Raw genomic sequence first — 25,864 nt, 5'->3', positions numbered from 1 at the left:
CCATTTCATACGTTGTTTTATTATTGTTCATTACAAAATTGACCCCCGTGAAACTACCTAATTGTGACAGGCTCCATCAATTTATACCAAGTGTAATATACGTTAATCTACCGTTAAACCTGATGCACACACACAAAAACAGAGTACTCATTCAATTACTTGATTTTAATCCAAGCACAACTAAAATCAATCACAAATTATCCAACATTCATTCACAAATTTCAGTTTACTGTTTTAAGGTACACACACTAACATATTGGTGTCATAATACGATTAAGCACTAATTAATACATTAATCCTAATTAATTAATCAGAAATCCCTAACCTTTTTAATTTCAAATCGAAAATTTAGGGTTTAAATATTATAAATTACCTTGGTTTCTGTATGAGTATGTAATTCCCAAAATTGATCAACTCTGTCGTTTTCCTCTTCCTTTTCCTTGATGTTGATGTCTTCCTCTTTCCTTTATTGGGCGTCATTAAAGTACAACAGAGCAAGACAAAGCAGAGCCAAAAATGGAACAAAAACAGTGAAAATATGTCAGAAATTTTACCCAAAAAATGGAAAAGAAAAACATCAATTTAAGTAGTTGAAGAAAATGACGTTTGTAATTTATGACTTACAACATTCAATGGAAGTTCATTGATGGTTGAGCTTCATTAATGGCGTGCAGAGAACATGATTGTTGGTCTTCCCAGATTTTTTTTTATTTTTTTTAGGTTTTAAGCAACTGCATTTTATATGGGAGGCAAAAGAGGGAAAAGGGTGTACATAAGGAAACACGAGTGCACGTGACTGACACATGGAAAGTCAAGCCGGAAAATTTTAGGTCATTGCCTAAAAACATAAATAGGTTGTCTTTCGTCTGTTTTTGGAAAAAAAAGTTAAAAAATTATTTCTCACAAAAAAGTACTCCCTCTGTATTTATTTAAGGGATACACTTGCCTTTTCCGGCCGTATTTATTTAAGAGATACATTTGCCATTTTTAGTATCTTATCAACCCCACCATCTAATTAAATAATTTATTTAAGATATCTTATGTCCCACCACCCTATTAAACAAATAATTTTAGAATTACACCCCACCCCACTCTCTCAATTTTCATGATCTCCACTTGTTTTACTTATTAAAATTTTTACCCAACCCCACTTATTTTATTACTTTATTTCATTCAATTCTTTTTCTTAATACCCGTTCAAGTGTATCTGTTAAGTAAATAAAGAGGGAGTAATTATAAGAGATTATTTTTGGCAAATTTGCACCAAAATAAAATAAAAATAGTTTGATCCTTAAATTCCCCTAAAAAAGATCCAGTATTGTAATCAATCCAAGGTGGATACACGCCAGTTTAGATAGCTCTTATTCACTTGCTCCATCTCTTTCCATCATTATTCGCCACGTTTTTGTTTCTTTACTAAAAATCTCACTTCCTTTCATCTTTAGCCACATCTAATCTTCAAATTTCGTATCAAATTTCATGCTAATTTCCCTAAATTAATTTAAAAATAAACACCCAATTTCCCATTTGATCCACTCTCAATTTGATCCACCCTCAATTTGATGTTTGTTTGGTTTCTGGGATGAAAACATTGAAAAGGGTATGTCAAATTGGTAAGTACTTTAACTCTTTTAATTTAATTATTTGGATTTTTTTTATATTACTCAAAGATGTCGCTGTTGTTATCATGTACTATAACTTGCTTGCGTTTTCTGTTTTTTTGGTATTATTTGAATGGTAAAAATATTGGGTTCTGATACTTTTGATTTTACTGGATAAGAATATGGTGTATAGTTGATAGCAAGTTGCAAGATTGGATTTTTTTTTGGGTTTCTAGCTGTATGTGAGTTTCTCAGTTGTCTTGTAGCGGACGAGTGATGGAAAATTGCTAGAAATTTCTGGGTTTTTCATAGACTCATGATTTCTATATTTGGGTTTGTACCGTGAAATCCGTTATGCACCCGCGTGTACCTAGAGCGTCAATGCATCATGTAAAATGTACGCGCAGTACGCCCCACTTGTACTATATAAACCTTCTGAAACTTATTGTATAATTCCATTCCAAAAAAAAAAGAAACTTATTGTATCATATGTTCCTTCACATTTTCCACTGAAGTGATTTTCTTTGCCCATTTGCTCTCTTACACATTAACTGATGAACTATTTCTAGTTAATGTCAGCATCTCGGCGAAGTTTAATTCTCTCTTGTAATTGATTGCTTGCTTTGTCTCATGTAGTTGATTGAGGGATACAAAAATCCTAAGGTTGTTGGAGATGATTGAGAAAAATCAGCACAAGTTCTTAACTGTTGCTCCCTTTGAGTGTGCTTGGCAAGAGGAGTTTAAGTTTAAAGAGGCGGGGCGGGGTTGTGTAGTTTTTGAAGCATTTGCTCGCAATGATGTGACGGTGGTGTTCCGGGAGAATGTAGGGAGTCGACACTACCATTACAAAACTGATAGCAGTCCTCACTACACTGTTGTCTTGGGAAGCCATAGGAATAGAAGATTAAAGATTGAGGTGGATGGTAAAGCTGTGGTTGATGTAGAAGGTGTTGGCCTTTGCTCTTCAGCTGCATTCCAGAGCTATTGGATAAGTATCTATGATGGGCTGATTTGTATTGGAAATGGGAGATACCCATTTCAAAATGTTGTTTTTCAATGGCTTGATTCGAACCCAAATTGCAATGTTCAATATGTTGGGTTGAGCAGTTGGGATAAACATGTTGGGTATAGGAACGTAAATGTATTGCCTTTGACACAGAATCATGTATCCTTGTGGAAGCAGCTAGATTCTAGTGTATATAATGAAAAAGAGGAAAATGAAGAGGGTTATGAAGAGTCCACGAGTAATGATGATAAGTGGGGATTGGCGGATTTTCTCGAGAGCTGGGAGCTTTCCGATGTGCTTTTCATTGTGGGAGGAGAGGAAAAGGCAGTTCCAGCTCACAAGGTCATTTTGGCAGCAGCTGGTAATTTTCACTTTGCTCCAGATGACCTCATCCAGCTTAAAGAAGTTACCTATCCAGTCCTGCATGCGTTTCTTCAGTATATCTATACTGGCCAGACCCGGGTATGTTTGAGTTCGCTTCGTCATATCTATTTAAATGCAATCTTTTAACTTTGTATTTGATGTGTTTAATTCGTTTCTGTTATCTAGTTAAAAAAGAAAGGAGCATTTGTGATATTTTCTTTGAACTTTTATGTGTTTTAAATGATCAATTTCGATCTTCTTTACATGGAACTACATCATGTTGATCAACTGCTCTGCTTGAAAGGTTTCATCTGTCAACTGTCAAGTAACAAATCACTTTCAATATATTAGAAAACCAAAGCCTTTTTATTGATGCTGGTTGTTTAGTTCCTTTGTAAGTCATAAACTAAGTCTTACCTTCTGCATGATAATACTTTTCATGATGATAGTTGTAATAATTGGTGTAGATTTCAGAGGCACAACTTGTGCCTTTGAGGGAGATCAGCTTACAATTTGAGGTCATGCCCTTACTGAAGCAATGTGAGGAAATTATGGGACGTTTTAAATCGAACAAGAAAATGTTTGATTCTGGAAAAAATGTTGAGATTTGTTACCCAAACTGTCAATCGCTTCGTCCCACGGTGTTCCCCTACGGTCTGCCTATCAGTGTGAGTAAACTCGAGCAATTCTATTCAGCGGGTAACTACAGTGACTTAGAGGTTTATGTTGAGGATTATGGCTTTGTTGCTGGCGCTCATAAGATTATAATCAGTTTATGGAGTCTTCCGTTTCTGAAGGTCAGTGAAGCTTACTGGTTTTTTTTGTTTGACTTATTGTCTCTTATGTAGCTTTTTATTGGAGGCAAGTTCTTCATTTAAGCCAGACTTAGGAACTCTTAGCAGAATGGGATTATTTCTTTTTATTTACTTGGTGATATTGTGGCAAGGTTATGTACCTCTCCCCATATGGAGAAGGATAAGGGTGGAATGATGTAGATCAGTGTGCTTCTTTTTCACAAATTTGAAATAGATGTATGGTGCCCTACTGCCCTCTGCGTCAATTCTTTTGTGGTTCCAAATTCCTTTCTCGTTGTGATATCTGGGGTGCAGTTTTTGGCACTGTGGTATTGGTTTTGCTGGTAGACTTTGTACAATACTTGTGAGAAGGTCCATGAAGGATATATGTCCTACCCTTACCCCCTTGGTCTTTCCATTACTGAAATAAGAATGAAAACAGAAAGAAAATGAAAACAAGAAAACTAAGGCCTTAAAAAAAAAACTCAGTACAAATAAGTTTTTATCAGTTAGATAATTAAAAGGCATTTTTTATCAGTAAAAGTCAGTAACTTCAAAGAACAAATGCAACAGTGAATCAGAAAGTCAAAGTAATAATCAGTTAAAAAAAATGAATCCGTAAAAATAATTAATACCAGTAAAATAAGTTGACGAGAACAGGTCTTAAGAGAGAAGAATTTATTTTCTGCCTGCCACTATCTTTGAGACTAATGAGAGAACTCAGAGAAGAGAAAAGTTCCCTGGTCAAAAACATATGGATCTTCCATAGGAGTTACCATGATATGAACTGTTAAACAGAAATTTGGATGTTTATTGTCGTGATTGAACATTGTAAAGCTTTTTTTGGGGGTTTCATACCTCTTTCTCTTGTCAGCTGTTACATTTGTAATAGTGACACTACTGACGAAATTATCGATTTTTATGGGAAATTGATTTATGTATAAACAACTATCAGTTCATGAATAAAGCACAGCAAGCCAGCCATCTGGTCTGGGTCAAAAGGCTTTTTGCAGTTTTTTAACCTTCGTCCTCTTTTCTCTCCTATGCTTCATTCCTTATGTCAAACGTGTATTGATGTCTTAAAAGCTGCAGTTGTTTGAGAAACTCAAAGCTAGAGTAATCCCACTTTGTTTGTGTAGGAAGTGGTCATTTACGAGTCCTTAGTACTCACAGAGATTGCTAGTCTGTGGAGTCTTTATGACTGCCCAATCTGTTACTTTTTTTTTTAAAACTCAATCTTGACTGTCGACATCTATGTTTGATTTCTTCTGTTTTGAATAAGTGATTTATAAATCTAACTTCCGTTGGCAGATGTTCACAAACGGAATGAGAGAGAGTGCTTCCACGAAAGTTCGTTTGAGGGAGGTATCTCCTGAAGCATTGAAAGCAATGCTAAATTACATGTATAGTGGGGAGCTTGATATGGAAGATATCAAGGACAATGACACCTTATTACTCCATATCCTTCTATTGGCTGACCAATTTGGAATCACACACCTCCAACAAGAATGCTGCAAAATATTGCTAGAATGCCTCTATGAGGTAGTTCTTTAATGCTTATTGCCTATTTTATGTATATCCTGGTTTCATCATTGGAGTATAGTTGTTTTTCCTCATTACAACGAGGTTTTGTTTGCATGACATTGCCCTAAAAGAGCGGAGAAGTGACATGCAGTCTGGGACTTCTGAAAAACAAGTGAAGAGGCACAACTATTACAATGAATTATTAGATATTAATACGTCTATCTATATATGAATGCAGGGATGGCGTCTTCTAATGGATGCAGGTCATACAACAAGCGTTTTTCTTATATCACAAGTTTAATGGACGAGGAACCAGAGTTTTTGGCATAGTAGACTGCTTCTGAAGCTAACTCTTAAAATTTGTTGCAGGATTCCGTATGTCAAATACTCCAAGTCATTTCCTCAATTCCATCTTGTAAAGTAATTGAAGAGTTCTGCAAGAGAAAATTCTCAATGCAGTTTGATTATTGTACGGCCGCAAGCATGGATTTTACGTTGCTAGATGAAGCCACAATCAGGAGCATCCTTCAGGTGGGTTCTTGTTTTTCAAGCAGCAGATAGAGTGATCTGCCATTAGATATGGGGATTAGAATCGTTGAAAAATATTTATGTTTTATATCCGATTATGGTCCAGTTGATTGCTTGATATAGATCCCTAGAGAGGAAAAGCCAAGAAGGAGATATTTATGATGGAATTGGAAAAGATGGATAAAATTGAAGCTTTTGATTTGTTTGTGAATGATGATAAACCCTTCCCTTCCCTGTTTGGCTCTTCTCCTGGGCATGCCACAGATTGCAGTTTCCTACAGTGGTTCACAATGTAGAGCTTTGATTCTCGTGGCCAATACTGGAACTTTGAAGTATTGCACATGTATTGAACTCCATGGCTTCTGAATTGGACAGCTTCTTCATCTTTCCTAAAAAATATATCTGATCACAGAGTGGCTAGTTCGTCACTTTGTCCACTGTATTTTAGCAGTTATTGTAATAGGACAATGGAAATTTTGCAGCATCCAGATTTGACAGTAACGTCAGAGGAGAAGGTTCTGAATGCAATTTTGTTATGGGGTGTGCAAGCAAAAGAATTTTATGGATTAGACGCTGTGGAGGCGTTATTGATTCATTCAACTCCAGAAATTATATTTGGTCAAAGGCTTAATTCCTTGAATCACTTACTGCCACTTGTCCGGTTTCCTCTGATGCCATTCGACCTGCTAAAGAAGGTGAGAATGCCTTTGCTGACTTATAAATGCCGAGTTTTAACTAGAAGAGCGTTCAGAGAAGCTTTATATAAATCCTATTGAGTATTTATTGTTGTTATTTGAGTTTGCAGTTAGAGAAGTCTAGCCTTATGACGTCAATTCCTGCGTTTGCAAATCTTGTAAGTGATGCTCCTCTTATCACTCACCAGTCACCCCTCTCACTCCCCTTCCCTCTCCATGAAAGAAGAGAAGAAAGAAAGATGAACAATTGAAATGTTCGGAGTTTCTTTTTGATAATATGTTTGATTGTCTGGAGGAAATCATATCTATTCTGTTGGAATTTCAGGTGAAGGAAGCTATAGATTATGCAAAGTTTGGTGTAACCTGGACAGAGATTGAACCTAAGTAAGTCCAGTGCCTCCCCCCCATTCTTGACAGCGCGCGTTAAAATTTGTGCATATGTTTTGGGTGTACTGTGGAAATATATTGGCTTGTATAATATAAGTCGTAATATTCATAGTAGGTTTGTTTTCCGGAGTCCATTTTTAGAAGCCATTTCCCCCACCCCACCTCCTTAAAGAGATAACATAATGCTATCATATGTTATAACTTGCAGTTTCTGTAGTTAACAACCAGCTTGGAGCATGTGATTTACTCCATTGGACTTTCTGCATCAACTATATGTTTTATATCTGGAGCTGTTTTAATTAAATGTTTATTTAAGAGTCGCTACTAATGTACTATTGACATTTATCTTCGTAGCCCGCGATTTCACCACCGACGCTCTAGTTACAAAGAATTGCAATATATATGTGATGGCGATAGCAATGGGGTTCTGTATTATGCAGGAACTTCCTACGGGGAACATCGTTGGGTAAATCCGATGCTTTCCAAGGTGAGTCTTTAATTTAAGCAGAAAACATTTTCTTCTCTCTCCCCCCCCCCCCCCCCCCCCCCCCCCTAACCGACTTCTATGTATCTTGTCGTAATTATAAAAGAAAACACTTGCTTGTTTTGCTTTTGCTTTTGTAGAGAATTGTCATTACTGCTAGCAGTCCTATGTCAAGGCTTACGGACCCTAAGGTTTTGGCATCAAGAGCTTACCAGGTACTAGCCATGAAGAAGAATCAACAAATAGCTCTTATATCGTTAATTATGCTTACTTCTTTACGAAACTTTTGTTTTTTTGGTAATCCTCTAGGGAACCTCTTTTTCTGGACCTCGGTTTGAAGATGGGAAAATTTTCTCTTGGTGGATGGTTGATGTCGGTGAGGATCATCAGGTTTGTCACAGCTTCTTTGTCGAATCCCTATTGGTTTATGCATAATGACTGGGAAGAGTGTTTCTTTCTACGTATTACAAAAGCTGCCCTTTTTGGATATAGTTCATTAAATTAATACAGCAAGCTGGACTTTACATTTTTGATTTGCGCAGCTCATGTGCAACTACTACACATTAAGACAGGATGGTTCGCGGACATTTATCAGACACTGGAATCTTCAGGTACAAAGAAGATTTCCCTTTTTGAGTCTATTTAAAAAAATGAAAGAGAATTAGCATTGCAGATAAGTTAGATAATACTTGAATCAACATGTGCAGGGGTCGTTAGATGGAAAGCAGTGGACGAATTTACGGGAGCACAAAAATGAGCAGAAAGTATGCAAGCCTGGGCAGTTTGCATCTTGGGCGGTGACAGGTCCACAGGCTTTGCTTCCCTTTAGATTCTTCAGGGTATTATTGACTGGGCCAACCACTGATCTCACAGAACCTTGGAAATTTTGTATTTGCTTCCTTGAACTTTATGGATACTTCCGCTAGGATTAAGATTTAAGAATGAGGAGGAAACTACAGCACATCGCAAGATTCTCAACAAATTATACCATGCTTTATTCGCGTTTTCTTGTATAATCAGATTAATAGTCCCACGTTGAAAATTTTGCTTCCATGTCGCCATGTTGGCGTGTAACATATATATACACAATTATACCAAATTTTTTTGCCCTTAGTAAGGGGTGAGAATGAGGGAGAAAGCATGGGAAGAGAAGAGAGTTAAATACATGAAATCATGAAAGAAGATAACATATCAGAAATATTACCGTTATTGTAGCTCCCGCATAATATTTTCATTTTATTTTTAAATTTTTCAGGTGGTGAAAAACAACTTTTCAGAAATATTACCTTTGATGTTCATTTATAGAATAGAGATTTATATGCCCTTGTAGCTCTTTCAAAAAACAATAATGGTACTCCCTCCGTGTCTTTTTGTTCTTTACGTTTGGTATTTTGCACGCGTTTTAACGACTAATTAATGTACATTGTGATTCTTTTATTTTTTTATTAAAATAAGGCAAATTATGTTTATTTATAATGTTTTCACTTTTATCAAAATTCTGATATTTGAAAAATGAGAAAATTTTAATATCCTAATGGAAAAGTTTGAGGTTAAATGACCCAATGAATTTTAATTGGTTAAAATAATCATTGGACACATATTTTAATAGAATGTTAAGGCATTTATGTGATAATATAAAAAGAAATATAAATAACATTTTGGGACACCCAAAAGGAAAATGTAAATAATAAAAAGAGACGGAGGGAGTACGTTAAACTAGAAAGTCGTATCTCTATTATATAAGCCAGCCGCTGAGCGCTTTTTAGTAACATCAGTTTTCGTGTCCCCAAACAATTTACAAAAATACCCTCCACGATTTTACTGTTTAATCTACCTTGCAAACCTAATTTGACTGCAATAATATAACGCCCAAAATTGTGAACCAGGGCCCATTAGTTGTACAATTGAATGCAGTACCTAAATTAAGGTTGATTGATCATTTAAATCAGGAAATGAAATAAACAATAGGAAAGAAAATATTACAAAATATTACAGCTTATTCTTATTGCCAAATTAAAACAAATTTACATAGTAAACCAAAAAACAGTCTAAAAAAATCTCCAAAATTTGCAAAAAAATATTCTCCAAAACCAGAACCGAAAAAAAACGTTCTGCAACACTGATTATCAGAAGAAGAAAAAACATTCGCAAAGTTTGATTCTCAGAAGAACCACACCAACGTTCTTGAAGTCGCTCCCATACAAGTAAGTATACTTTTCTCACGAATCCTTGCAAGAAAATAAAAATAGAAATTAAACACACTTTTAATAGATTTGTAATTTTAATGCATAACCAACAAAAGAAATTAAATAATTAAATTTTAACAAATTCATGAGTTTTTAATCTAATTACTTCAAGGATAACGCCATTAAAATATGTTTGTGCATAAAAATACATGGAATTATAGTATGCATAACAGAAATTAAACAAATTTTAAATAATAATAATTCGTGAATTTTTATGCATAAACAAATTTTCTTTTTAAAGATTGTTGTTATGTAAATTAAATCGGTCTAACTTATATAATTTCATTAATTTATTTTGCAGATTTGAAAATAGAAGGTATGTAAGTTTCATGCCGTAGACACCTAAATTGTGTCTCCCCTCTGGGATGATGACGATACCATTATCCTTACAAGGCGGTTGGAGCAACTCCGTGCGGAAATCCCAATTGCTAACAACATCTCCAAAATACAAAAGCCAAAATCCAATCCCTGAGGCCGTTCCCCTCCCGGAACTCGGTACACAATACAATTTTCAAAAACCAATTTCAAAATCCAAGTACAATCTCATCTAGTAGATCATTCCATTGGTTTTACTAAGCCTTTTCCACTCAAAATCATATAAGGCAAGTCAAATTCGGGCGCCGACCCACAAAACCGAGCAAGTCGGGCCTCGTCCCGTAAAACCGAAGTTCAAAACCCGAAACGGCTTGTTTTTAGACGCAAAATCAAGTCTTAACCTCCAAGAAAACACTACGTGTCAAACATCGTACTATTCGTACGAAGGCACACCAATACAAGACAAATCAAGGACGGAGCCCGCGTCCTTGTTTTGGCGGCATTCACGCCACGTCACCAGCGCCCAGCGCTGCCAGCTGCGTGCTGCGCTGGCAATGGCTGGCGTTTAGCAGCCATTTCCCCTATAAATACCCCCTAATTCCAAGCATTAAGAGAGGTAGATTCGAAATACAACGTCGTAATACCAAAATTATGTTAGGTTATGATACATATGACAATTCATAAATCATGCGGAAAAACCATTTAGCCAGGAATACATATTATTTACACATAATCATATAGCATAATTTAGATGCATACTCTTTGTTGCGTGCATTCCCTAGCTGCGCCCGAACCGAACAAGAACAAGTCTTTAGGACTCCAAGTGTCGTCCCTCCGTAGATAGTCCACATCACGTCCGGATCCGCCTTAAGATTGACCAACTAGAATCGCCCTTAAGGTACTAAAAATTTCGGCACTTTTGAGCAAGGAATGTGACTGAATTTTTCTCTCAAAAACTCACTTTGAATACTTGAAAAACTTGTTATAAATTGTGAACCCAGGCCACATATTTATAGGGGTATGGAAAGAGAATTGGAATCCTATTAGGATACGAATTAATTAAATTAGAATCCTAATGAAACTCTTATTTAATTAATTTATCAAATAGAATTAGGAATTTAATCATTAAACGAATCCTGTACGTTTTAGGTTTCGTACGCGAACACAAACACCCACGCACGCACAGCAGCCCACGAGGGGCGCCATGCGCGCGCGCGCACAGCCCGAGCATCGCAGCCCACGACTGCCGCAGCCTTGGGCGCGCGCTGGGCCTGCCTTGCGGTGGGCCTGGCGCAGCCTTGGGCTGGCTTGTTGTGGCGCGCGTTTCCCTTGCTGGACGTGGGCCTGGCTTCGTGCTGGGCCTTCGTCTAGCAAGCTCGTCCGATGCTAATTCGTACGACGCGCTTCCGATTAATTTTCCGATTCCGGAATTCATTTCCGATACGAACAATATTTAACATTTCCGATTCCGGAATTAATTTCCGTTTCGAACAAATATTTAATATTTCCGTTTCCGGAATTATTTTCCGATTCCGATAATATTTCCGATTCAGACAATATTTCCGTTTCCGGCAATATTTCCGATTCCGGCAATATTTCTATTTCCGATAATATTTCCCGATACGTACCATGTTTCCGTTTCCGGCAACATCTACGACTTGGATAATATTTATATTTCCGATACGATCCATATTTCCGTTTCCGGCAATATCATCGTTTCCGGAGTATTCATTTCTTGCCTGTGACGATCTCAGCTCCCACTGAAACCAAGATCCGTCGATTCCGAATATCCATAGATGGAGTATTTAATGCCATTAAATACTTGATCCGTTTACGTACTATTTGTGTGACCCTACGGGTTCAGTCAAGAGTAAGCTGTGGATTAATATCATTAATTCCACTTGAACTGAAGCGGCCTCTAGCTAGGCATTCAGCTCACTTGATCTCACTGAATTATTAACTTGTTAATTAATACTGAACCGCATTTATTAGACTTAACATTGAATGCATACTTGGACCAAGGGCATTATTTCCTTCAGTCTCCCACTTGTCCTTAGGGACAAGTGTGCATTTCCTAACTCCTTTGTCGCTCGATGCTTGCTCTTGAACATAAGGTAAGAGTTGTCATCCTTATTATGTCCAGAGGTGTTCCTCGGTTTCAGAGTTCAACTGATCAAATAAACAGATAATCATAGCCTATGATTCATCCGAGCACGGCCATGCATTTCACAGTTTCTAGCTCTCCGAGTGGCCTTGTACAACTTTTAAGCATCTCATCCCGATTTATGGGAGGACAATCCTAATCTTGCGATCTTGAGATTAGACTTCGTTTGATAGGTAATTACCTGAGCGTTGCCTTTATAGCCTCCTTTTACGGTGCGACGGTTGGTCAACGTCAAAGCAACCAGTTCTCAAACAAGTAATCTCAAATCACTCAGGTATTGAGGATTTAGTGTCTAATAATTTTAATGAAATTTACTTATGACAGATTTTCATCTCTTACAGTAAGTTTCATAGGTCTTGTCCGATACTAGTCTTCCCAAAGTAAGTATCTATGCAAATGATTATGACATTGCCATGTCCACATAGTTCAAGAAACAGAACTACTAGTCATCTTGCATTCTAATCGTCTAACGTTTTCTATGCGTCCAATTTTATAGAAAACTCCGACTAGGGACCATTTTCAACCTTTGACATTCAAGTTCACTTGATAGACATTTCTTAGTCACAGGACTGGTCCTGACAGTCTATCTTGAATATATCGTCAAATTGAAGGGACTCATCATTTAATACTAAACCAAGATTAAATGGAATATGAAAATGCATTTCATATATGATAAATGTTCAACCCCAATGTTTTACAACCATGGGCCTCAAACCCATCTTCTAAAACAGTTCATGGAATTTCAAAGCTATGCTTGATTTCCAGTGCTACAATGTAAGTGTTGCTTCTCACTTGTTGCATAGGTTTAGTTATCATGCTTTGCCAATCTTAATATCCTTTTCATCGAATGTTCTTCGAGATATGATGATAAGAACTTTTGAGTATGTTTATTTTGTGATCTAGTCTTTCTTGCTACATTAGTGGTTCTACGCATTTTGCAATGAAGAACCATTAAGTCAACAGACATGTGATCTTCCCAAGTTCAATGAAGAACTCATTAATATAAACAACTCTGTTTTATTGCTTCTTAGGCAATAAGTACTTTTACTTCAACTGTTTAGGTTGCTAGTGATGCTTTGTTTGGAATTACTTATCCAAGCAGTTCACAGATATGTGGAATACTTTCCAGCTGTATCTTAGAACATTAATATTTTAATATCCCACGCAACAACTCATGGTCTCCAATCCATGTTGCCATTTCAAAACACGATGCTCTATAGCTCGTCCTTATCAATGGTTAACTCCAAAGGGTCTTGCTTGATCCTTTGCCAGTGTTTATGCGTGTAGCATCAATATTTAGCATATCTTTATTTCCTTGAATCAAGAACTATTCCTATGTACCTTTTCAAGTACCATAAGTATTCTTGATCTTAATCTAGTTGATCTTCACTTAGATCAATAGAGATTGGTATATGTTCGTCATGCCTAAAGTCATACGATACATTTTTGGCGATCCTCATATTATATCATACATGATAAATTCTTTTGCAGAATAATTCCCAATTGAATTCTATTCATGTAAGTTTAGCTTATCTAGTTTCAGTAGATACTAAATTCCGCTTAAATTCTTTGACATATAATATAGGTTAAGAATCTCATTTAGACTCTTTGATGTTTAACTTAGTAAATGCTTATACATAGTTCAAACATCCTTTACTTAGATTTATTCACATGGGTCGAATATCTCCAATGGAGAGTTTTGTGTTTGATTTAGTAAATGCCATTACTTAATCCAAAACAATATCATAAGATCTTTGTAAATAGATCTTAATACCCAGTATGTACTAAGTTTCGCCATGGTCCATCATTGATGAATAATCTCAAATCTAAGTCATTAGCATTTGAATGTTATTTTACAATAGAGAGATATGTGTGTGATACACATAGGACCAATTAAGTTTTTATGTACTCCCACTAAACTTCTTATATATCTATAAGAATCACGTACATTTTATGAAACTAAAAATACTTATTAGTTTCACTAAAATACATTTCTAATTCCCAATTGCTTGCTTAAATCTGTACTTAGATTTCATAAGCTAGCTTTCCTTTTCAAGCATTTATTTGGATCCACAAATCCTATGACATACCATGTACATAGTTTATTCCAACATTTTATTGAGGAATTGTTTTGTCATTCAATTGCCATATGTACCAATATGCAATCATTGCTTGATTTATAGACTTGAGCATTACGATTATGCATGAGGTTTCAACACAATCCACGCCGTGAATTTGCTTGTAACTTTTAGCAACTAATCTAGCTTTATGTGTGAACACAATTTCATGTTTGATGGTTTTTATCCTTAAAACAAACTTGCAACCAATAGGTGTGAACCTATTCTTGCAAATCAACAAAATTTCAATTTTGTCATCAAAACATTGAGTATGTTTTATGGCCTCTAACCATTTAAAACATTTGAGTCTATATATGGCCTCTAACCATTTTAGGGAATCTAGGTTTCGTCATAGCTTTCTTACAAGTCACAAACTCATTAATCTACATGATAATAGTTTGACTGCAAGTTGTAGGTTTCTTCACTATCTAATAGAAGAATATCATAGTTTCATTGACCAGAACTCTATGTTTCTTTACTATCTAATAGAAGAATCTCATAGTTCCAGTGACTTGAACTCTATGCCTACTTGGGTATAGAACATCAAACAATAGAATATCAACAGGCACTTTGAGAGTCCTTTGAATATTCTATTCTCCTTGAAGCACTTGTAAAGTCTTCTAAGAGATGTCTATTCTTTAAAGCCACTTGTAAAGTCCTTACAGAATAAGTTCGGATTTTCTGAAGCACTTCGAAAAGCCTCCGGAATGTCCGTTTATGTTTTTTGTTCGCCTCGAATGTCCGTTTATGTTTTTTTAGTTGTACAATTGAATGCAGTACCTAAATTAAGGTTGATTGATCATTTAAATCAGGAAATGAAATAAACAATAGGAAAGAAAATATTACAAAATATTACAGCTTATTCTTATTGCCAAATTAAAACAAATTTACATAGTAAACCAAAAAACAGTCTAAAAAAATCTCCAAAATTTGCAAAAAAATATTCTCCAAAACCAGAACCGAAAAAAAACGTTCTGCAACACTGATTATCAGAAGAAGAAAAAACATTCGCAAAGTTTGATTCTCAGAAGAACCACACCAACGTTCTTGAAGTCGCTCCCATACAAGTAAGTATACTTTTCTCACGAATCCTTGCAAGAAAATAAAAATAGAAATTAAACACACTTTTAATAGATTTGTAATTTTAATGCATAACCAACAAAAGAAATTAAATAATTAAATTTTAACAAATTCATGAGTTTTTAATTTAATTACTTCAAGGATAACGCCATTAAAATATGTTTGTGCATAAAAATACATGGAATTATAGTATGCATAACAGAAATTAAACAAATTTTAAATAATAATAATTCGTGAATTTTTATGCATAAACAAATTTTCTTTTTAAAGATTGTTGTTATGTAAATTAAATCGGTCTAACTTATATAATTTCATTAATTTATTTTGCAGATTTGAAAATAGAAGGTATGTAAGTTTCATGCTGTAGACACCTAAATTGTGTCTCCCCTCTGGGATGATGACGATACCATTATCCTTACAAGGCGGTTGGAGCAACTCCGTGCGGAAATCCCAATTGCTAACAACATCTCCAAAATACAAAAGCCAAAATCCAATCCCTGAGGCCGTTCCCCTCCCGGAACTCGGTACACAATACAATTTTCAAAAACCAATTTCAAAATCCAAGTACAATCTCATCTAGTAGATCATTCCATTGGTTTTACTAAGCCTTTTCCACTCAAAATCATATAAGGCAAGTCAAATTCGGGCGCCGACCCACAAAACCGAGCAAGTCGGGCCTCGTCCCGTAAAACCGAAGTTCAAAACCCGAAACGGCTTGTTTTTAGACGCAAAATCAAGTCTTAACCTCCAAGAAAACACTACGTGTCAAACATCGTACTATTCGTACGAAGGCACACCAATACAAGACAAATCAAGGACGGAGCCCGCGTCCTTGTTTTGGCGGCATTCACGCCACGTCACCAGCGCCCAGCGCTGCCAGCTGCGTGCTGCGCTGGCAATGGCTGGCGTTTAGCAGCCATTTCCCCTATGAATACCCCCTAATTCCAAGCATTAAGAGAGGTAGATTCGAAATACAACGTCGTAATACCAAAATTATGTTAGGTTATGATACATATGACAATTCATAAATCATGCGGAAAAACCATTTAGCCAGGAATACATATTATTTACACATAATCATATAGCATAATTTAGATGCATACTCTTTGTTGCGTGCCTTCCCTAGCTGCGCCCGAACCGAACAAGAACAAGTCTTTAGGACTCCAAGTGTAGTCCCTCCGTAGATAGTCCACAGCACGTCCGGATCCGCCTTAAGATTGACCAACTAGAATCGCCCTTAAGGTACTAAAAATTTCGGCACTTTTAAGCAAGGAATGTGACTGAAATTTTCTCTCAAAAACTCACTTTGAATACTTGAAAAACTTGTTATAAATTGTGAACCCAGGCCACATATTTATAGGGGTATGGAAAGAGAATTGGAATCCTATTAGGATACGAATTAATTAAATTAGAATCCTAATGAAACTCTTATTTAATTAATTTATCAAATAGAATTAGGAATTAAATCATTAAACGAATCCTGTACGTTTTAGGTTTCGTATGCGAACACAAACACCCACGCACGCACAGCAGCCCACGAGGGGCGCCATGCGCGCGCGCGCACAGCCCGAGCATCGCAGCCCACGACTGCCGCAGCCTTGGGCGCGCGCTGGGCCTGCCTTGCGGTGGGCCTGGCGCAGCCTTGGGCTGGCGTGTTGTGGCGCGCGTTTCCCTTGCTGGACGTGGGCCTGGCTTCGTGCTGGGCTTTCGTCTAGCAAGCTCGTCCGATGCTAATTCGTACGACGCGCTTCCGATTAATTTTCCGATTCCGGAATTCATTTCCGATACGAACAATATTTAACATTTCCGATTCCGGAATTAATTTCCGTTTCGAACAAATATTTAATATTTCCGTTTCCGGAATTATTTTCCGATTCCGATAATATTTCCGATTCAGACAATATTTCCGTTTCCGGCAATATTTCCGATTCCGGCAATATTTCTATTTCCGATAATATTTCCCGATACGTACCATGTTTCCGTTTCCGGCAACATCTACGACTTGGATAATATTTATATTTCCGATACGATCCATATTTCCGTTTCCGGCAATATCATCGTTTCCGGAGTATTCATTTCTTGCCTGTGACGATCTCAGCTCCCACTGAAACCAAGATCCGTCGATTCCGAATATCCATAGATGGAGTATTTAATGCCATTAAATACTTGATCCGTTTACGTACTATTTGTGTGACCCTACGGGTTCAGTCAAGAGTAAGCTGTGGATTAATATCATTAATTCCACTTGAACTGAAGCGGCCTCTAGCTAGGCATTCAGCTCACTTGATCTCACTGAATTATTAACTTGTTAATTAATACTGAACCGCATTTATTAGACTTAACATTGAATGCATACTTGGACCAAGGGCATTATTTCCTTCAAATTACGCCTCAAATCCAAATCCAAAAATCCTTCAAAAACACATACAATTTTCAAGTTCTAAGCAATTGGGAGCTCTAAAAGGAATTCTTGCCTAAACCTAAATAGGTAATTCCGAATCCCACCATATTCAATCATGTTTCTTTGATTTTCCTATTTCAAAAATGATTAGCAAGTTGGCATTTTTACTACTAAAAATAATGTCACTTGCAACAATCATACATCTTTTCAAAATCCAAACTTTTCAAAATACAAAAATGCAAACTTTCAAGATTCAAGGATGTTCAAAGTTGCTTGTAACCATCTCTTTGAACTAGAATCATTTTCAAGTGTGGAGTAATCAAAGATGATACCTTTCTAACTTTTAAAGGTTTAATCTTTTGAGTTTCAAGACTCCATTTTTCAATATACAAGTTCAAGTTTTCAAATTTCAAGATCTAACAATGTTTAGGGTTGCTCATGACTACTTCCCTAAACTAGGATCCTTTCAAAGTTCAAGTTCAATATTTCAAGTCTAAACATTTCAAGTTTCAAACTTTTCAAGTTCAAGTTCTATATGCAAAATCTAGGATACTTTGGGTGAACAATCCATCCTAAGTTGAGATTTTTTACCTTTGACTCCGTGTCGGACACACTTATTATTAAGTAGTCGTTGGGCGTTCGGACCTCATGTGCTTACATTCTATTTCAATATTGCACCTTTCAATTACGCACCTTTCAATTACGCACCTTTCAATTCCGCACCTTTCAATATTGCAATTTCAATTCCGCATTTCAATTCCGCACTTTCAATTCCGCAACTTTACTTGCCTAGTCCTTCTAGGCAATGTGGACCTAATCCCTAGTCCATTTCTAGGGGGTCTTGTATTTACTAATTCCACACTTATTTACTATTGTGTTGTTGCTTTATTTGCTTTATGAATTTCATCACTGCACATGCTAAATACAACAAAATACAAGGTTACATCACGCTTAACAAAGATAATTTCTTGGACAAACCGATCTTAGGTTCCCTTAAATTAACATTAAAGCCAATTGACCTCCATACAAAGTAGAAATTCAATTTGTCCTAAATTCAAACCCACATAGTCTAAACTAGGGTATTTTCAAAAATGTTGTGTCACGCACTTGAATTATTTCTAAAGCTCGCGGAATAAGCATCATATCTCGTTCCCTTGCCCGGATCTCACCCATCCGTTTCGAAGATTCAAGTCTTATCCTAATAGAGTCATGTACGGTCTTTCCAAACAAGACCCTAAACAATGTTTGGTGGCGACTCCTACAAAGTACAAAAATACGGTTTCTAAAACAACCGCCCCCGTAGGGAAAAATCCAAAAATCCCCTACACATGCTTTTATGAATTTTAATTAATTATTTCACATTTTAATTCATGCTTTTAATTAAATGATCTCTTATATTTTTTTATCTCTAATTGCAGGTTTCAAAATATAAGGTATGTAACTTTCATGCTTTTATGAATTTTAATTAATTATTTCATATTTTAATTTATGCTTTTAATTAAATAATCTCTTATATTTTTTTAATCTCTAATTGCAGAATACAAAATATAAGGTATGTTTATAGGATTTTTGGGAGAATTATTAATTGGAAAATAAGTTTGTGTTATGAATCAGAAAATAATTCACTTGATTTGGTTTTTATATAGATTTTAAGTTGGGTTAGAAGTTCATAACGAGATACAATAACAAACGACATACGGTATGTGAAAATCAAACAAAAATAATAGTAATAGGCATGCTTTTAGCCTATTTTAATTAATTATTTCAGATTTTAATTCATGCTTTTAATTAAATTATCTATTATTTGATTTTAATTACTTTAATAAACTCGGTTCATTACTAATAATTTGCTTAATAGTTACTTTTAATCATTATTTCATATTACTTGATTAGTCTTTAAATTAAATAAAAGTAATTATGGTTGATTAAAAGCAAGTAATTCAGCAAAAACTCAAGTAGGGCATGTGAACCCTGCCATTATAGACAGAGGTGCTAGATTATCCCCTGATCATGTTACTAAGCTCAGTGGTCCTATCTCTTTGGATGATGTAAAGACTATGTTGGACTCTATTCCAAACAATAAGGCTCCTGGGCTTGATGGCTTTAACAGCTGCTTCTTCAAATCTTCCTGGGATATAATCAAAACTGACTTACACACTGCTATCTGTGATTTTTTTCAAACTGGAAAGATGCTCAAAGAAATCAATGTCACCTCTATAACTCTAGTTCCCAAAGTGAGTGTTCCTGCATCTGTGGGTGATTTTAGACCAATTGCCTTTGTTCTGTGGTTTATAATGCATTTCAAAAATGCTGTGTGCTAGACTCAATTCAGTACTGAAGGAAATAATGCCCTTGGTCCAAGTATGCATATAATATTAAGTCTAATAAATGCGGTTCAGTATTAATTAACAAGTTAATAATTCAGTGAGATCAAGTGAGCTGAATGCCTAGCCAGAGGCCGCTTCAGTTCAAGTGGAATTAATGATATTAATCCACAGCTTACTCTTGACTGAACCCGTAGGGTCACACAAATAGTACGTAAACGGATCAAGTATTTAATGGCATTTAATACTCCATCTATGGATATTCGAAATCGACGGATCTTGGTTTCAGTGGGAGCTGAGATCGTCACAAGCAAGAAATGAATACTCCGGAAACGATGATATTGCCGGAAACGGAAATATGGATCGTATCGGAAATATAAATATTATCCAAGTCGTAGATGTTGCCGGAAACGGAAACATGGTACGTATCGGAAAATATTATCGGAAATGAAAATATTGCCGGAATCGGAAATATTGCCGGAAACGGAAATATTGTCAGAATCGGAAATATTATCGGAGTCGGAAAATAATTCCGGAAATGGAAATATTAAATATTTGTTCGAAACAGAAATTAATTCCGGAATCGGAAATATTAAATATTGTTCGTATTGGAAATGAATTCCGGAACCGGGAATTTAATCGGAAGCGCATCGTACGAATTAGCATCGGACGAGGCTTGCTAGACGAAGGCCCAGCACGAAGCCAGGCCCGCGCCCAGCATGCCGAGCGCCCAACATGGAGCTGCCACAGCCTCGCCAGGCCCAGCGCATGGCTAGGCCCAGCAAGGCCTTGGCGCGCGCACGCTAGGCGTGCTGTTGGGCTGCGAGCAGCGGCTGCTCGTGTGGGCCGCAAGGCCTGCGCGGGTGGTGCGATGCTCGTGGCCATACGATGCTCATGTTTGTAACGAATCCTAATCCTATCGGAATTCGTGTATTGATTAAATCCTAATCCTAATAGATTAAGTTTATTATTTAGAGTTCAAGTTGGATTCTAATTAATAAATCCAAATCCTAGTAGGATTATAATTCCTTTTCCATACCTCTATAAATAGGAGCCTAGGGTAATAATTTATAGATACAATTGAAGTATTCTAAAGGTAAGGTTTTGAAGAAAAATCAACCATACACTTGCACCTAAATAGACGAAATTCCTAAGCATCCTTAAGGGCGATTCTAGTTTGTCCAGCTTAAGGCGGATCCGGACGTGCTGTGGACTATCTACGGAGGGACGACACTTGGAGTCCTAAAGACTTGTTCTTTTTCGGTTCGGGCGCAACTAGGGAGGGCACGCAACAAAGTGTATGCATCTAAACTATGCTAAATGATTATGTGTAAATAATATGCTTTCCTGGCTTTATGCACTAGTGGAAAAAATACCTGTTGAGGGGGGCATTTTGGGCTTATTGAGGCGAACATGGCCCGCTTCGACAGACGTGGCTTCAACAGCACACTTAGCTGTTGAGGCGGGCTTTGTTCGCCTCAACAGGTCATCTGTTGTGGGGGGCTTTCAAAAGCCCGCCTCAACAGCCCAAAACAAAAGGGAAAAATATGGACCTATTGTGGGGGGCATTACCAAAAGCCCGCCTCAACAGACACCTCTGTTGAGGCTCACTTCTTAAATGCCCCCCACAACAGACCTGTATTTTTTTCATATGTTGTTGAGGCGTACATTAAAAGCCCCCTTCAACAACATTAATTTTTTTTCCAAATTCTTTTAAAATATAAAATAGGTGGCAATAACCAAATCTATATATATATACACCATTGAGTTTTGAAACCTGTACACCAATCAACACCAGAATAGCAAAGGTATGAATCTGCTTATTTTTTATTAATAAAATCATTAAATTAACTTCATTTATATTAACCCAATAGAGAAAAGCGTATAGTACGTACATTTACAATTTTCAAACACCTAGCTAGCTAGTCTAACAAATTAAAACTAATATTAACAAATAAAGACAAAAGGCTAGAGAGCTAGTCTAACAAATTTCTCTAATCCGGCCACTTAGCTCCCTTTAGATCATGCATTACAAACCTTAATTAAGGTCGTGCTGACTTTCTTCCAATCGACTCCCTGCAAGATGTAAGGAAAATATATATGAGTACCAAAAATTTACACTCACGATATTATCTTTATATTCCACTGTTTCACAAGCATAAAAAGATATAGTTGCAGACTAGAGCATTATTATCTTTATCAACCATAGTTATTTATTGATTTTAATTTGGTTGCAATTAATTTTAGGAATGATTTGAGTCATGGACTTGGACTGTAATATTACTTTTAAAGCCCCATAATTTTCCAGTTATTGCTGGCTGAAGCATTATTAATTTGCAATACTGTATCTTAGGAGGTTGGATTTTTTCTTAAATTGATGTGAAAAAGATGGAGATATAACTAGCTATTACGAGTACACCAATATGTAAAAAAAGAATGTCAAGGTCTACTAACTACTTAGAATTTGCAAACATCACTCATTGGAGGATCACCTCGTAACCTCAAAGTCAAATTTCCTCAGTGGCTAACCATCGGGATGTGGATCCCTTAACACCCACCCCCCCCCCCCCCTTTCCAAGTGTCTGGCCAACAAAAGCTGGACTAAGAAACCTTACCCATTAAAAAAATTAATAAATCTTCGGTATCTTCTTAGTTATTCTTTACGTGATATAACAGGGGAAACAAAGAAGTTAAAACCCACATGTGAAAAGACAATACTTCAGTGTTGTTATATCTAAACAAAACTGAGTGCAATGATATCTTAATAGAACTGAGTATAGTAACTGACCAGTGTTTCCAAAGATGAAGATCTGTAATAAACTGCTACACCAGCACGTTTTGTAGTTCGTGTTTTAGATGAAGCAATGTTCTTTCCCCACCTTAGAATATCCCTATGAATTCCAAATAGTCAAATGCAATATTAGTGTTACTGATTTTCAATTTTCCAGCATATCTTTCCAACTTAAGTTGTTCTCTTTTGATTCGGAATTTGTTAATTTGTTTTATGCCTTTGTATCTTGGAATCTACTTTTTAAAAAATTATTGCCTATTCTGATCCCTGAACATCCTACTGTGAAAGTTGTAAGCAATTACCCGAGCATATCTAAATTACAAAGAAGTTCCAACCTCCAACATGGTAGTGTCTTTAATTACCACTGTTGAACCAGATGTCTTCCCTAACTTGTCATGGTGTTCTACAGTAACTTTTCTCAAAGAGTAAGGCATGATGTTCTGCAAGAGTAAGGCATGGTGTTCTACAATAACTTTTCTCAAAGAGTAAGGCATACTTTGTGCAATTTCCGTCTTCTATTTACAATTACTTAGACGTGGCAAGGGCATATGCTTATTCTAATGACATTATCAGTCTTCCAACATTTATTATTGATTATTGCATAGTGCGTTTAAATATACTTGGATCCTGACTCAAACCGTCCTATAGTTAGTTGGGCAGCAGAAACATTTTCTACACCTGTATTTTTCCTATATGAGTAGGTTTTATTTTTCCTATATGAGCATGTTGTATGTTTCCTATATGAGCAGGTTGTATTTTTCCTATATTAGTTAATCAGTAACGTAGTCAGAATGTGAGATCAGTAGCAAGACTAGCAGATTAGTATTCACAGCAGCATATCAGTAGATCAGTAGATTATTATTTGTAGCAGAATATCAGTAGATCAGTATGCACAAAAAGAAATAAATTAGAAAAAGATCAGTAGAACAATATTCAGAGCAACAAAGAACTTACAGATTTGCTGCTTGAACCACTTCAGTAATATTCAGAAGCATATATCCCGCTTGAGGTCCTCAGAGGTGTCTAGACAAAGGATACATTTTAGAGGCATAAACTAACTGTTCTTGGGCTTCAAAATAATAACTAAAATGAATAACTTATGCATGACTATAACCAGACTCTTTAGGGATAATCAGTCTGAAAGATGTGTAATTGATAATGCCGGAAGGTTTCAGGACACTTGCCTCCAACTTCTTTTCTCCCTTTAGTAGTGCAAGCTTTCTCTCAAATGAATTTCCATCCATCTGAAAGGGGGAACATATAATGATATAATAGAATTGTCATATGCAATACAAGTAAATGTTAATTTTGTATCTTCAATTCATCTTCGATGACTACAGAAACTGCAGTAAAAAACTAATAGTCTGGCACATTCCGTGTTAGCAAAATACAAAATTTTGTATCAATTGTACTTCAAGTGCACGATCAATGAGATGACAACAAATAGTACACAAGAACCATACAAAGGCATAGAATATTTCCTTACCTGTGATTTTGAAACATCCCAATCAAAAAAGCAAGTAAAGAACTCTGGTTCATGTCTCTCTGTAACCATATACAATGTGGTTTCCAGCGATAGTCCTTGAGCCAAAATGTCTCCCTCCAGGTATTTCTGGATTTTTTAATACAAGACGAAAGTAATATAAGTGAATTATAGGTTAGACTGAAAATAAATAAACTCATGTGAACTCATGTTCCATAAATTGCACATGTGGTCACGAAGAAAATTTGTCTGTTTTCATGAGGAGTGCTTGACCAATAAACCAAGAAAGCCTAATAAGCATGTTTTAAGCACAATCCAAAGGTTGAGGAACTTCTGAAATTTTGATTGTAGTTTAGTAACATTCAAGACTAATCTAGTTAAGAGATACCTTTACTGATGTTAAACGTGTTCAAGTCTATATGCCTCAGCCTCAATCTTAGCCCTACAAAGAGGTTACAGTGATAATAGGTATAGCAGATTGTTGATCGAAACCCAGGTAGTACCTAAACATCAATGCCCACTCCTCTGAACAGTCCGAACGGAAAAGGCCAAAAATTTACATATTGGATCCAGATTCGTACCCTCAAGGTAGATTGCCTTCAATGATCATTTTTTTTGTCATCCCTATCTCTAAATATGTAACTCCATTTATGTCATAGTTTTGAGTTTTGACAGAGTCTGGAAAGCTGGGAAGCAAGCAATAACCATTATGTGATGCAGTCAGTACCCTAGCCTGATTTGAACTAAGTCTTATGCCAATATCTTAAAGTGAATTAATATTCAAAGAACAAGCAAACTCACATCTGCAAAACGGAAATCCGCAAGAAGTTCGTAGTAGATACACATACATGGATTTCCAACTTAGAACTTCTGCAGTTATTGCAAATATATGCTCAAAGATCCATTACATTTTTACTTGTCATTCAGTATTAATAATAACAGTACCCATCAATAGTAATGGGCATATTTGAGCAAGAGACTACTAGCAAGAAATAAGACACAAGAGTAAGGACGCAGAATTACCTGTAAACAACCGCCATCAGAGAGCACAAAGCCGACAGTTGAGTACCCGAACTGGCTGTACAACAAGTAATTAAAAATATATCAAGATCAAAATAAGAAATCAACAGTTGAGTACAGAAAGTTTCACAATAAGGCGAACCAAATGTGATAACCTAACAGAATTGCACCTAGTGTAAAAAATCCCAAATTGAACTTATTACTAACAACTGGAAAAAACCACAAATATCAAACCCTAATTAATTTGCAAATTCATCGAATAACTGTAAAATTATCCTAAGTTATGCTCAACTAATTGAAGTGAAACTAGATTTCAAGATAAAAAAAACTTATAAACTAACCTCAAAAAAGAAGAGAAACAGATCAGCGAGATAGGGAGGACGCAGTCGGGGGCGTGTATCATAAAAGACGCGAAGAAGGTGGTGGTGGTAGTGGTGGCGCTAGTGAGAACCGGGAAGTGGCCGGGAATTCAAGAATCTCCACCACCCACGCAGTACGTTAGGTTTTTTTTTTAGAGATGGAATAGCGCACAGCAGGGATG

The 25,864-nt window shown here is 36.3% G+C and overlaps 1 protein-coding gene and 1 long non-coding RNA gene across 4 annotated transcripts; one reads left to right on the top strand and one right to left on the bottom strand.

Annotated features, from left to right (window-relative positions):
• Positions 1-1,309: 1,309 nt before the first annotated feature.
• Positions 1,310-8,762, top strand: LOC110785186 (BTB/POZ domain-containing protein At2g30600). 2 transcript variants are annotated; one of them, XM_021989628.2, is made up of 13 exons: positions 1,310-1,613; positions 2,238-3,069; positions 3,438-3,767; positions 5,076-5,306; positions 5,658-5,819; positions 6,299-6,511; positions 6,622-6,669; positions 6,837-6,895; positions 7,253-7,385; positions 7,523-7,597; positions 7,692-7,772; positions 7,925-7,993; positions 8,090-8,762. In XM_021989628.2, the coding sequence occupies exons 2-13, from the start codon at positions 2,275-2,277 to the stop codon at positions 8,306-8,308; spliced, it is 2,415 nt and encodes an 804-aa protein (XP_021845320.1). In that variant the 5' UTR covers positions 1,310-1,613; positions 2,238-2,274; the 3' UTR covers positions 8,309-8,762. The 2 variants fall into 2 exon arrangements, with proteins under 2 accessions (XP_021845320.1, XP_056683907.1); XM_056827929.1 differs by lacking the exon at positions 1,310-1,613 and having other exon boundaries at positions 1,942-3,069.
• Positions 8,763-21,947: 13,185 nt separating this feature from the next.
• LOC110785182 (uncharacterized) lies at positions 21,948-24,368 on the bottom strand. 2 transcript variants are annotated; one of them, XR_008921999.1, is made up of 4 exons: positions 24,307-24,368; positions 23,775-24,064; positions 22,818-22,920; positions 21,948-22,105 (listed from the first exon to the last, which is right to left on the bottom strand). It is a non-coding gene; the product is annotated as an uncharacterized lncRNA (long non-coding RNA). The 2 variants fall into 2 exon arrangements; XR_008922000.1 differs by lacking the exon at positions 24,307-24,368 and having other exon boundaries at positions 23,775-24,121.
• Between the last annotated feature and the right edge of the window lie 1,496 nt (positions 24,369-25,864).

This window comes from Spinacia oleracea, chromosome 5, assembly GCF_020520425.1.
Source record: "Spinacia oleracea cultivar Varoflay chromosome 5, BTI_SOV_V1, whole genome shotgun sequence".
Classification (NCBI taxonomy): Eukaryota; Viridiplantae; Streptophyta; class Magnoliopsida; order Caryophyllales; family Amaranthaceae; genus Spinacia; species Spinacia oleracea.
This window is presented reverse-complemented; position numbering and strand designations above follow the sequence as displayed.